The sequence below is a fragment of the Phalacrocorax aristotelis genome, chromosome 1 (assembly GCF_949628215.1).
Source record: "Phalacrocorax aristotelis chromosome 1, bGulAri2.1, whole genome shotgun sequence".
In the NCBI taxonomy this organism is placed as follows: domain Eukaryota; kingdom Metazoa; phylum Chordata; class Aves; order Suliformes; family Phalacrocoracidae; genus Phalacrocorax; species Phalacrocorax aristotelis.
Window position 1 is genome coordinate 116,846,110 of NC_134276.1, and position 12,416 is coordinate 116,858,525.

A 12,416-nucleotide genomic window follows, 5' to 3' on the forward strand; every position below is an offset into this window, starting at 1 on the left:
GAGCCAGAGGCAACCTCTTTTCCCTTACTTCTCTGGGTTTTTCTAAAATTTAAATAGAGACATCAGCATCAACAACCATAGGTAAGAGACACCTGTATCAAGCTTGCCAGCAGCCCATTTTTCAGCAACTAATCTGTGGAGAGGTTAGTGGAGAATAGGGGAGGGAAAAAAAAAAAAGGATGTGGAAATAATGGGTAGGAAGACAGGACTGAGGAGACACCAGTTTGTTCTTCAACATGTAGTAACACCACACTGTTTAAGCAGAAGGCTTGGGAGAAACAAGCCACCTATCAGGTCAGCACAGAAAAAACCGAGTGCTTTTTCTTTTCATTTCAGCATCCCTTCACTAGGCTTCCAGAACAAAAGATAAGAAACAGTCCTCAGGCATAACTCCTCAGGCTGCAGTCTTGTCAGTTTTCATAAGCTAAGTGGGGCTGGGATGGGTCAGTACAGGCCAGACCTCCTCCGAGTAAAACCCAGTGCTACAGCAAGCAGTAATTCCCCAGTACGCTGCAAGGGAACATCACACATGAGGCCTGTCAGAACTGCTGGGGGCCACCCACACACCTTCCTTCATGTTAACCTTCACCTTAACAGGTGTCTGGTCTCTCTCTCATCCCAAACGAGCAGTTTTTCAAGGCTTTCCTAAGCACTGCTACCTTCCAGTGCTGCCTGTGAGACCAGTTTTCATTCGGGACCACCACCGCCAGCTACCCCTTTGCTCTTCTCCCTTACACGAGCCCTCCTGCTGTTTTATAGCACCAGACGCTCACACCTGGGGAGCTCAGCACTGCAAAGCCGGCATTCCCACAGGGGCAGGGCTGAAGAATTACTACATCCCATGCAGCTCACCGCTGGGCAAGATGTGTGTCAAGGGGTATGCGTTCCTGGTACACTGAACCTCTCATTTCTTTGCTTTCAGACCCACATTAGGCATGTCAGCTGTAGCACGACCTTTAGCGACACAGTGCAGTGCTTCCGTTAACTGGCTTCCTAGTTGTTAAATGTAGGATCCTCAACAGAGCAATGACTCTTCTAAGGAGTAAGGCACTTCAAAGAACTCCAGCAAGCAAAGACTGCATGCACACAGTACTCCACGATGCTACATGATTATATCAAAGCTGCTGGGATGAAAAACTGACATTTAATAAATAACATGAGGTCACCAAAAAGATCTCAAAACACTGCATGTAAAAATGTTATTTTGACAAGAAATTAAGCAATTGTATAATCAGGTCTATTATCAGATCTACTGCTTTGACATGTTCTTATAAAAGTATGAAGAGCATGCAATTCCACTTGCTGCGGGATCCTCCCTCACTCAACACAAGATGTACGCGTTTAATATTCTTCTAGTTAGCCACGCACGTACAGCAAAGCCTAACATACTTCAAAGTATTTACTGTACTGTATAAACAGAGCGCTATTTTCAAAGACTCATAACTGTCAAATCAAAGCTGGCTTTCACAAGAACATTCAGAAGCATTTCTGCTGGATGGTGGCTATTTGCCTGACAGTTTCAACTTTCTATCCCCAACCACAAGAAGGTTAATTTTTTTTTTTTTTTTTTTAACAGAGACAGAAGAAAGCATTTTCTTGCTAACAAGCTGTCAAGCCATTTTGGCCTGAAGTTCTTTACTCCCTTCTCATACATACATATGAAACGTGGTGGAAAACATCAATTCCACTACCAAAGCTCCAGGAAGAGTTTCTCCATACATAAGACTGCCTGAACTCTCTATCATAACACCTCTCACTGTAGGCGCTGTGGCTGCTCACCTTGACAGGCTACAGCTTTATTTCATATTACACTGCAAATACGTTTCTAATCAATCCTCAGACAAAACCAGATTGGTACATAGATAAAATACTGCCATTTCACAGGCAGCAGTACAGAGATACCAAGCCACCTAAAGAAGTCAGTTTCGCAAAATGCGGAGCGCGTAGCTCTGAGCAACCTGAAACAGGGTCTACTGCTTGATCTTACCTGGTGTTTTTATCAGTGAACCACTAAACCAGAATTTTCCTTCAGGTTTTGCATAATTCTATACACGCTGCAAAGTTGCAAAGATGGCTTCATGCAACAGACACAAGCAGACTTAGAGATTTAAAGCAATTTATAGAGCATAAGTAACACGCCTGAGTAGGTAAATCGGAGGCATGTTAAGAGCCAGGTTCCATTCTCAAATTCACAACCAAATCCAACCTAACCCAGTTTTAAAAGAGCCCATGGGCCCCAGCTGCCCTACTGATACGGTAAAACGGATATTGGCACCTTTTGCTCAGAAGACATAGAGGACAACAACAGGCACATGGGGACCATCCGGTGACAAGATGGGTCAGTGATTTAAAGCTCCCTTGCTCTGCTGCTACACAGGCAGCCCCACCAGAAAGCTAAGTAGCAAGAATACAGTGGCACTGCTTTCTCAAGAAGCTACACAGCCATGAAAATGGGACAACCAGCTCAGAGTAACTGCAAATGCTAGGAGTTGAGCAGGCAGCTGTATGGCTATCCATGCCTGAGTCACAGCTGCTCTGAACTCAATACAGAAAGCAGCAAGCTCTCCCTTAATTCTATGTGCAGCTAAATTACTGCTTATGTCATACACTCTTTTTGCCATAGATTGTACCACTAAGGAGCACTTAAAGTCAGTATTGTTTTCAAGACTACAGCACCCAATTTTCAGTGAACTCTCAGAGGACATCGCTCCACCACCTCTCAGCCCTGCTTCGTCAAAAGAAATGTTGCTGGTAAAGCACTTTCCATTTTCATCCCTTCAAAACAATTTCATTGATTCTGCCTAGGCTTTAAAAACAAACAAGCCAACCACCTTACAGTTCCACTTTTCTTCTCCTTTCCCTATTCCACAAGCTCCTTCTCAGAGGCCAAACAAGGAAAAGCCCACCTCTGCTTTTAAGCCTGTCTTAAAAAAAAGGATCTTGGAGCACATCGATACACTCTAAAGAGATAATATTTATTCTTCAGATGTAGTAAACTGCAATTTCATAACAGTCTTTAAAATAAATTCAATGAGTGTTGTCAAAGTAGATCAAAAACAGAGCGCTAAGATCTGACTCTGCCAAAGAGCAGGTAAGAACAACCCACAGATGGAGGAGGAGTAAAACATAAAAAGTCAGGTAGCAGCAGTTCACTTTTCAGTGGCCACAGTTTGGTAGCTCAGACTGGATTTCAGGATGGGTCACCAGGATCTAACCAGAAGCCTATGCAGCTTAATGGTACATCTCACACACTGATCTCAATCCAGTGTCCAGAGAAATGTGCAAGAACCCCACAGCACACACAGGCACAAGTTACTCCCTCCCTCTCTTTCCCAATATATTCTACTCTAGCAGATGTGCTTCTAAAAATCAAGGTTTAGACCATAGGCTTAATACCTCTTCCAAAATGTCTACTGTCACTGATTATGATAATTGAACATTCTTCATATTCTTACAGACATCTGATCCTTTTTAACTCTTGCTGAATTCTTGCTCCTGGTGATTCTCACAGCATGAGTTTCACTGCTTAATCGCAACCATACTAAATAGTCTATCATCAATTTATGCTATATGTTCTCTGTCATCAGACAGTCTCGAAGCAGCATAAACTTTTCCATAGCAAAACCACCATTCTCTTCTTTTTGCCCTGTTTAGAGCTTCTTAAAGAGGGTTTCTCTTTTTATACGTTGCATATATCTTCAGAGATGAGAAACATTTTTGGCAAAAAGAACAAGGTAAGCTGAAGGAGCTGTTCTCAGGCAAGGGAAGCTGTAACAAATAGGTGTAAATAACATTTAGCAAGTTTAGCAGACTCTTAGGGGTACAGTTAGATGAGCATTCCTCTTGGCAGCAACACCAGCGTAAAAAACTGCTGCTACCAATATTTACTTCCAGCCCCGCACCACACTGTCTGATGCACCCATACAGCCGTCTGCATGGCCAAACAGTGAACCAGTTTGGCAAACTGATGCAGGGTAAGTATAGCCTTTTTTTTTTGCCAAGCTATTTATAATCCAGATCAGTTCCTTGATCTGTTTCAGCATACAGCTGCTCCAGCAGCAGTACCAGCACATACAGAGGGGTGGTGCAGAGTCAAAACGGGCAAGCGCCAAGGTCTCCTCAAAAGCCAACTCTAGCACTGAAAGAAATGCTCATGGGCATGTTAACAGAGGGCGGCTAGGCCTGTGGGTGAGGGTATAGCCACAATGTACAACCCCGCTTCTTCAAAAAATATATATTAAAGTCAACATTGGAACAGTTTGTTTGTATTCAGCACACATTGAAATGTCACCTTGTGTTTTGCTACTGTCATTGAGTTCACTAGCATTTTTAAGACCACGTGGTCTTAAAGGCAACTCTTCAGAAATTTCCCAAAAGATGGGTATTTTTGCTCAAGTTCTTCAGCATTATCTGGAATTCCAAATTATGAATAAGGTTCCTGTTCTTCTGTGCTTGTATAGTCCCTACCACAAAGGAGGTCTGGCTCCAGAATGATTAAACTTCTAAAATGGGGGAGGGGGAACCAAAAACAACCAAACCTTAACAGACAAGTAAAGGTACAGAGGGAAAGCTATTTTAAATACAATAGGCAGAGCAGTGCTCAGACAAAAATTCAGCAATGAAATCTCCTTCCATTCACAAATTGCTCTGAAAACCTGAGTTAACACCTTCATTTTGCCAGCAGGAAGACTAGAGGGACTCCAGCAGAGCTTGTAAGCAGGAAATCCAAGCCCATAGCAAATCTTGCTGGGTTAAAGGACTTTGTATCTATGTAAACAGACCACAGACCTTACCAAGGCACAGAGATTTCTGTGAAGTCCAAGGCCATGCAAACTAGATAGAAGGATTTTATGAAGGCTGCCTGCATTGCTCTGAAGAAATTCTGGTAAACTTCTAGAAAACAGAAGAGAGCAAACCCTGCTAGGTAACAGAGCTGACGTTTAAGATGGGCATTAGTTTGAATACTCACTTGAGTGTAAATTGCTCCGCAGGAAAAAGTTGTTATGGTTTGGTTTTCCCCCACCCCCACTGAATTTATAAAAGACCAAGAAAATTCCTAAGCCATAGGCAGAGTTTGTAAGACAACAGAATTGGTACAGCATGTGAGGAACTCAAGAGGGGAAAAAAATCTAGAAAGAAACATATAGAAATAGGTATGGAAAGTCAACATATATCAGAGTAGCAAGGCTTTGAATAGCTAGGAAATACGGATCAAAGGTACTCCATTATTATCTACCTCAAACATATAAACCATTCAGAAAAAGCTGTTGCATATTAATATTTTAGCCTTGGGGCTTATAGTTGCCTTAGTTTCTATATTTGGATATTTAGTGACAAATGTAGTTTCTCTGGCTGTGGGCTAACCCTAACTGAAAACAATCCAAGTACATGAACTGTAAAGATGAAATGCAAGAGGGGGGTGGGAGCACAGGGAAGAAAGAGTCCACACCCTTTGTATTCATCATATACAGAAGTGATCTACAAAGTTTCTGGTTGTAGGAACAGAAACCTATTTCTTTTTCTTTCACATAAAAATTCAGGTCCTGCCTAGCTTAGAAGGCTGTGTTGACCGATCACAAGAGAGGAAAGCAAAGCACCTCCCCAAAAGAAAAAAAAAATCTGAAAAGGCACCTAGACACACACCCCTAGCCCATAAAAAGATAGTTACAACAGCACTGTCATAGTCTAGCTACTTTCCTCACACCAAGGCAGACCGCAGTTTCTCCCAAGATACGTTTACTGCATCTATAAGCTAAATAATCTGTATTGGGAAAACTACCCTGGCAAGTCAGCAACAGAACTTTTACCAAACATTGCAAAAACCAACTACTTATATACACACACACAAAACATCCCCCAGAAGAATTTCTAATGTTAACCTGACCACAGATGAGCAGCTGAGCAGGAGGGGGGCTTAGACAAAGACTTGTTTAGGGTGGGGTTTTTTTTGTTTGGTTTTGTTCACACTTATTTAACGTCAATGATTGATTAACATTTTGGATAAAGGAGGTCTTTGTTAGTGATTCAGCATCTCCACCCCTTCAATTAAGGTGTTAAGAGTTCACAACAGTGCAGTGAGACCGAAGATCCCCAGACCCCTCTCCACAAAAAAAACCCAACCCAAAAAACAGATCAACAACAACAAAAAACGAACGCACCCACCCCACTGGAAAACTTCCCAAATCCCAAAACTGACATCGTTGCTAACTCCAAGTTAAAAAAAGAAAGCTGCCTTTCTTTTGTTGTTTGAGGAGGGGCCAGCAAGGGAGACAGGGAAAGAATATGAGCCCTTGAGCCATTTTTATGCTCCGAGTAAGAAAAAAGGACACATTCATTAAAAATAATCTCTTTAGCGATCACTGTTAGAAAAAGAAAAAAAACACAAACCAAAACACATCACCACACAACAGAGACACCATGCCAGCTTGTCCAAAATGGTTATAAAATCTCACCAAAGCAATCCCTGTGATCCCCAGGAGAAAGCAGATTGGTCTGCTATGGGGTATGGGCATGTGCACTTCTGCTAGCACAGCTCTGCTGCAAGCATAGGTTGAACACAAAAAAAACCTGTGTGTTAGCCTCTACTTAACTTCATCGGTTCAACACCTGTAACACCCCACTGTAGACAGCAATCGGGCATTACAGCCCTAATATAAAGCAGGAGAGAGGTAAAGAAAAAGATGACAGGAACAAAGTTGTTTAGGTATGTTAATTTCATTCCATACCCTGTGATTTTTTTTTATTATTTGATTTCAGGTAATGCCTTGCCTAGTTTTCCAACACCTGTCTTTGTAATATTTTGAGCAATGACTGACCAAATATTATCTTTCAGCAAAACAGAAGAGGAAAAAAAATCTACCTCACCTTTTTTCCCTCCTGCATTTAAAGCTTGATACATTTAAGGATGCTTCAGAGCATCCTATGATGTCTGTGTGGGTTTTTCATGGAGAAATCGAGGACAAAATACTTTCAAGGAAAATAAAAATGCTACTGGAACCCCTCAGAACTGGAAGACCTATCTCCCCTGCTTCCTCCAATAGTATTTTGACAGTGGAACAACTAGTCACCAACAGGGAGGCTTAATGAGACAAACTTGACTTGGCACAACCTTTTCTCTTCTGCCCCAAGGTCAGTGAGTCTAATGCCCAAATTAAAGAGATGTTACTTTACAAGGTAAGAGCTATATGACTTGATGCTCCTCTCCCAGAAAGTGAGGTTCGTGGTTATTTCCAGACCAGTTTCATAGTCCCAGTTAGGTTTGGCATCTGGAGAATAAAAGCATCTTCCCTTTCACATTCATGGGCTTTGAACTGTTCCAGTCAGCTCCCTACTGCCACTTATTATTTCATACTTTCTTTGCTGCATGACGATTTCCTGATTTCTCATTTTGTTTACTATTAAACCACTAACCATGTAATCGTCCCACCTTAATACTTTATGCCCAAACAACAACCCACAACTGACTGCCACATTGGATTCTTCCCATCTGTGTCCTCATGCTTTGTCTACCCTCCCAGAGTAACACCCACCTTCCACATCCCAAACGTTCATTTGTCAGAGACCTTTTTAGACCCAGCATCCACACAGCAGCCTCATGGACAGAAAGCTGGACAGCACAGAAATACAGGGTGCACTCTCTCATCCTAGAGGCAGAGCCTTGCTGCTTGCATGCATCCACCCGTCCCATCATTTCCCTAAGCATCTCCACCTAAAGGTCTCCAGTGTTGTTCCCCCCTCACCCCGTCATCGTCCAACCTTTAAGCTCATGAACTTGCAGTATCTCTACAGATTTAGCCTCTCTCATCCCACTGACAGCCTCCCATACACCACAGACTCCCTCTCATGCACACACGCACAGTGCCTCCTCTCTACCTAGCAGAAACACTTCCAAATAAACACACTTCCGCTGCCTTGTCAGATACTGCTCTTCCCCACAATCCCTATATACAAGATCCCCTCCCATACTTCTAGTATCCCACAAACTCCTCATGCACAACTATCCCACATGTCAGTTCAACTACATGCTTAGCTTCCCTGGATTCCTGCTCCCCTGAACTATCCTACACTACTTCCCAGCTCTGGGCCCCTACAATTCCCTTTACGACCATGTGCACCACCTCCCTCATGCCAAAAGCACTTCCTACCCCGTATTCTGGCTCCCAGTGCTTCCCCATACCACAGTCCCACTCCCATATGCCTTTCTCCCAGTCACTCAAGTCCCAGCTCCCCACACCCTTCCATCATTACATCCATCCCCTCGTGTATCAACTGATTTCTCCCCAGCATACCTCATACTCCACATTTCTCCATCCATCTCTCCACATCCCTTCCTGCAGACATCCATATTTCAAGCCTTCCTGCAACAAAGCCCCCATCCCTTCCTCACAGCACATCCCAGATGACCTAATGTCCCACATACCACCTCTCATCCCCTCGCTGCATGCTTCAGCTCGTACCCCACTCCCTACATCCCTACCATAGACATTTGTGTTCCAGCCCCTCACTTCAGCTCCACCACAGAGTCCACACACCCAGCTTCTTTCTCCTAGGACAGCCCACACCCCCAGTCCCAACAGCCTAGCCCTGGTGTTGCAGTCCCTCTTATCATATCCTACATCCCCATCCCTCGCTAGGATTAAAACCTCATAACTACCTCTCTAACCCACGCAACACCATCCCCTCCATAGAACAGAGCCCCTAGGGCGCCCCAAGCTCATCAGTGCACCTTAGCGCAGCACAGAGCACTCCACGCACCCACTCATACGGCACAGCCTCCAGGGCACCCTAGTGCTGCAACCCACAGGACCCCACAGCACAGCCACGCGAGCACCCAGTGCCCCCAGCACAACCTAGGGCACCCCACAGAGCACAGCCACGTGGCCATCCCACGCACTCCCCGAGCACCCCACGCATCCCTCCGTGCAGCAGAAGCCCTAGAGCATCCCCTGCACCACAGAGCAACCCACACGTTCCTCCATGGAACACAGCTCTTGGGGCATCCCGTGCACCACCCACAGTCCAAGCCAGGCCACCCCACACATCCATCCATCCACCCAGCACCTCTCGAGCATCCCCTACAACCCTCCATACAGCACAGCCCCCAGGGCATCCCCTGCACCACAATGCAATGCAAAGCACTCCATATGCCCCTCCATACAGAACAACCTCCAGGGCTTCCCGTGCACCCCAAGGCCACCCCGCGCATCCCCCCCCACAGAGCACAACCCCCAGGGCACCATCTGCACCCCACACACACACACCCAGAGCACAGCCCCCGGGACATCCCCTGCTTCCCGCACAGCCCGCCCCCCCCCCCCCCCCCCCCCCAGAGCACAGCCCCCGGGACACCCCCTGCACCCCCGCAGAGCCCCTCACAGAGCACGGCCTGCAGGGCTACCCCTGCACCCGGGAGGACTCGCCACCCCTCCATTTGTGGAGCCCCAGCGTACCTCCCGCACCCCAGGGCACCCCGCATGGCCCCCCACCGAGTGCAGCCCGGGGGCACCCCCCGCACCTCGGAGCACCCCCCGCCAGGCAGCAGACCCCCGGAGCGCCCCGCACCCCTCCGCGCAGCGCGGCAGAGCCCCCGGGGCACGCCAGGGAGCCGAGCCGAGCCCCGGGGGCCGCCAGCAGAGCCGCCGGGACGCCGCCATCCCGGGGGCAGCCCTCCCCATAGCCGCTGGCGGCGCCCCCCACCCCGCGGCGCCCCCCCGACCCCCCCTCGCCCCCGAGCCTCCCCCAACTCTCAAAGTTTGGGCGGGCGGGCGGGCGGGCGGCGGCGGCCGGTGCCGGTGGTGGCCCGGTGCCCGCCGCGCCGCCTCCCCCTCACTCACCGCCGGGCCGTGGGGGAGGGGCGGGGGCCGAGGCTCCTCTCAGCCCCGGGCGGGAGGGGGCGGCGCAGCGTCTCCCCCCGGCGACGGCGGGTCCTTCCCCCTCCCGCAAACACACACAGGCTCCATTGTCCGCCAGCGCCTCCCCCCCGCTCCTTCCCGCACACATGGTACCGCCCATCGCAGCCCCTCTCGCCCGCTCCCCCCCCCCACTTTCCCCCACACCGCTCCCCCCCCTCCCGCCTTGCCCCCCCTTCCCGCCGCGTCCCGCAACCCGGAGAGAGGAATGGTACCGCCCGTCGCGCGCGCCCCGCCCCGGGAATGGTACTGTCCCCTACTCACTCCGCCAGCGGGACCGCCTCTTACTCCCCGTTCCGGGCAGTGGTCTCGCCCGGCCCCCCGCCCCGCCCCTCCCCAGCCAGAGGGCGGAGCCCGCGTCCCTCCCCTCCCGCCCTCGCCCACACAGTGGTACCAGCCAGGCTCTTAAAGGGACAGGCCGGCCGCAGCGAGCGCCCCCCGGGCCGGCGGGAAGCGCCGCCCGCCCCTCCCTGCTCGCACCGGCCCCGCCCCCTACCTTAACATAGCCTGTCCCCGCCTCGCGATGACCCCGCCCCCTCCTCGCCTTTTAAAGAGACCGCGCGCCCAGGGCGCTTCTTAAAGGGGCCGACCCCTCAACTCCCCTCCGCCGATCTGAGCGCCGGGAGGACCCCTCCCCCCACACCCCCGTCGCCCCCCACACACACCCGCGCGCCCCGGGAGGGCCGGCGGCAGTGGCGGGTGGGGAGGGGGCTCCGCGCGCCCCAGTGCCTGCAGCCGCAGGGGAGGCGCCCGGTGAGCCGGGGAGGGGCCGGCGCCCCCCCCCCCCCCGCCACGCCCCGCCCCGCGCGAGCACCTCGCGCTCCCCTGAGGCGGCGCGCGGAGCCCGCCCCCCAATGGCACCCCTAACGGAAACGGCGTGGGCCCCGCTCTGAGGGGGGCGGACGGACGCCCCCCCGCCCCCAAGCCCCGAGGCCCCCGGGGGAGGCGGCCGGCGGCGGGTCTGCGGGAAGGCGGGTACCCCGCCAGCCCCCCTCAGCGGCCCCCGCCCAGAGCCTCGCAACTGCCCGGGCTGTAGAACCGCCGCCGCCTCAGGAGGGGCTTCTGAAGGGCGGGAAGGCGCGGCGGGCACCGGGCACCGCCGCCATCCCGAGAGACGCGCTGCCCGGCGGGTAGGCAGTGTCTTACGGAGGAGCACAGCCCGCTGGCACCAAGGGTGGTATTTCCCTTCCACGTATTTCTGGAGAAGGAAGGGGACGGCTGGGCATTGGCAAAGCGGGAGGAATGCGGGAGGGAAGCTCTGGAGGAGAAGCACGTTTCTCCTACCTGGTGGCTGAGCAATTTGGCTCTGCCCGCCGGCTGCCAGCGGGTTGATGGAGCCGCTCTGGGAGATCTGAGGGCCTTTTCTGATGGGAGAAAGCGCTGGGTTAAGCGGCAGCTTGCAGCTAAGCAGGGAGGAACCAGACAGTAATGACAAACAGACACAACCTATCAACTCCTAAATATGCTCAGGGGCCCTATCCTGAACAAATGCTCCATGTTTGGGGGATTAAACGCCAATATAGTTTGAAACCAGCTGGCAGGTAAGAGTTTTGAAGATTGGTAGCAATCCCCCACCCTTTTCAGTCTGCGACTTACTCTGTGAAAAGAGCGCTTTCAATATGCACTAATCCTCCTTCACCTCCACAAAACGTTCATAAAATGGGCGATCTTGTGGGTTGTAAGGAAGAGCTTTCCAAACCACGGGTGACACACAGATGCACAGAACCGCCGCAGTCTAACGAGGGAAAGCAGGCTGATCATTTTTGCATATCCGCGATGCCTGAATAACCTGTTTTGCCAATACGAGAATAGTGAATAGAAATGCAGAGTGTGTTCTCCCTCTCCCTTTATCCTCAAACGACCCGCTCTTTACCCTCTCCAACTCCCACTTTTAAATGACCCAGCTCTTTGGGAGAAGACCCTTTCAGCGCTGAGGCTGGGCATCGCTGTGTCAGATAAAACCACCTCCTCTCTCTGCTCAGCTCTCAACCCCCTCCCGGGGGCTTTCCCTCTTTTTGTCCCTCTCTTCTCCTTCCCTTGTCCATGCCCGCTCGATAACGTCGTTAAGGAACTCTTTACAACTTCCTGAGTGCTGCAACAGTAGCTAATTCACACCTCTCACCCGAGAAAGATACTCTTCCTCGAGGGGGATGCTTCTTAACAGTGGTTTTTAATCCCTTCTGATTTGCAGACCAGACCCCCTAAACATTTCCCGCTGGACCGACTTTCAGCCCACTGATGCCTCTTGCTTGCTCCTCTCTGTTAGTTTCCAGATGAGTCCCTCGGGCTACAAGTTCCCAGGATCCATGACCTGGAGGTGGAAACTGTTGGGTGTCTGGCCAGTCCTTCCAACTCATCCACCGATGAGTTGGAAGCCTACCTGTAGCCCTACCCATACCTTTCCATGGACTACCGTAGCGCTTTCTAAAGCTGAAGTGTTGGTGAAACCTAACAGACCAGCTCCACTTGAACCACCCCTTCTGTCACCATTATTGCAGCCTGCTCCTT

The 12,416-nt window shown here is 50.3% G+C and overlaps 1 protein-coding gene across 4 annotated transcripts in view; it reads right to left on the bottom strand.

Annotated features, from left to right (window-relative positions):
• Positions 1-12,416, bottom strand: part of BCL9 (BCL9 transcription coactivator) — a 60,294-nt gene that overhangs the window by 21,573 nt on the left and 26,305 nt on the right. Inside the window, exon 1 of one of the 4 annotated variants that reach the window (XM_075102670.1) lies at positions 10,173-10,193. The exons of 1 other annotated variant lie outside the window; for it this stretch is intronic. In XM_075102670.1, coding sequence (XP_074958771.1) covers position 10,173 — 1 coding nt within the window. In that variant the 5' untranslated portion in view covers positions 10,174-10,193. Of the gene's footprint in view, positions 1-9,833; positions 9,999-10,172; positions 10,194-12,416 lie in introns of those variants that run through there. 2 more of the 4 variants (XM_075102663.1, XM_075102656.1) reach the window with 2 other exon arrangements.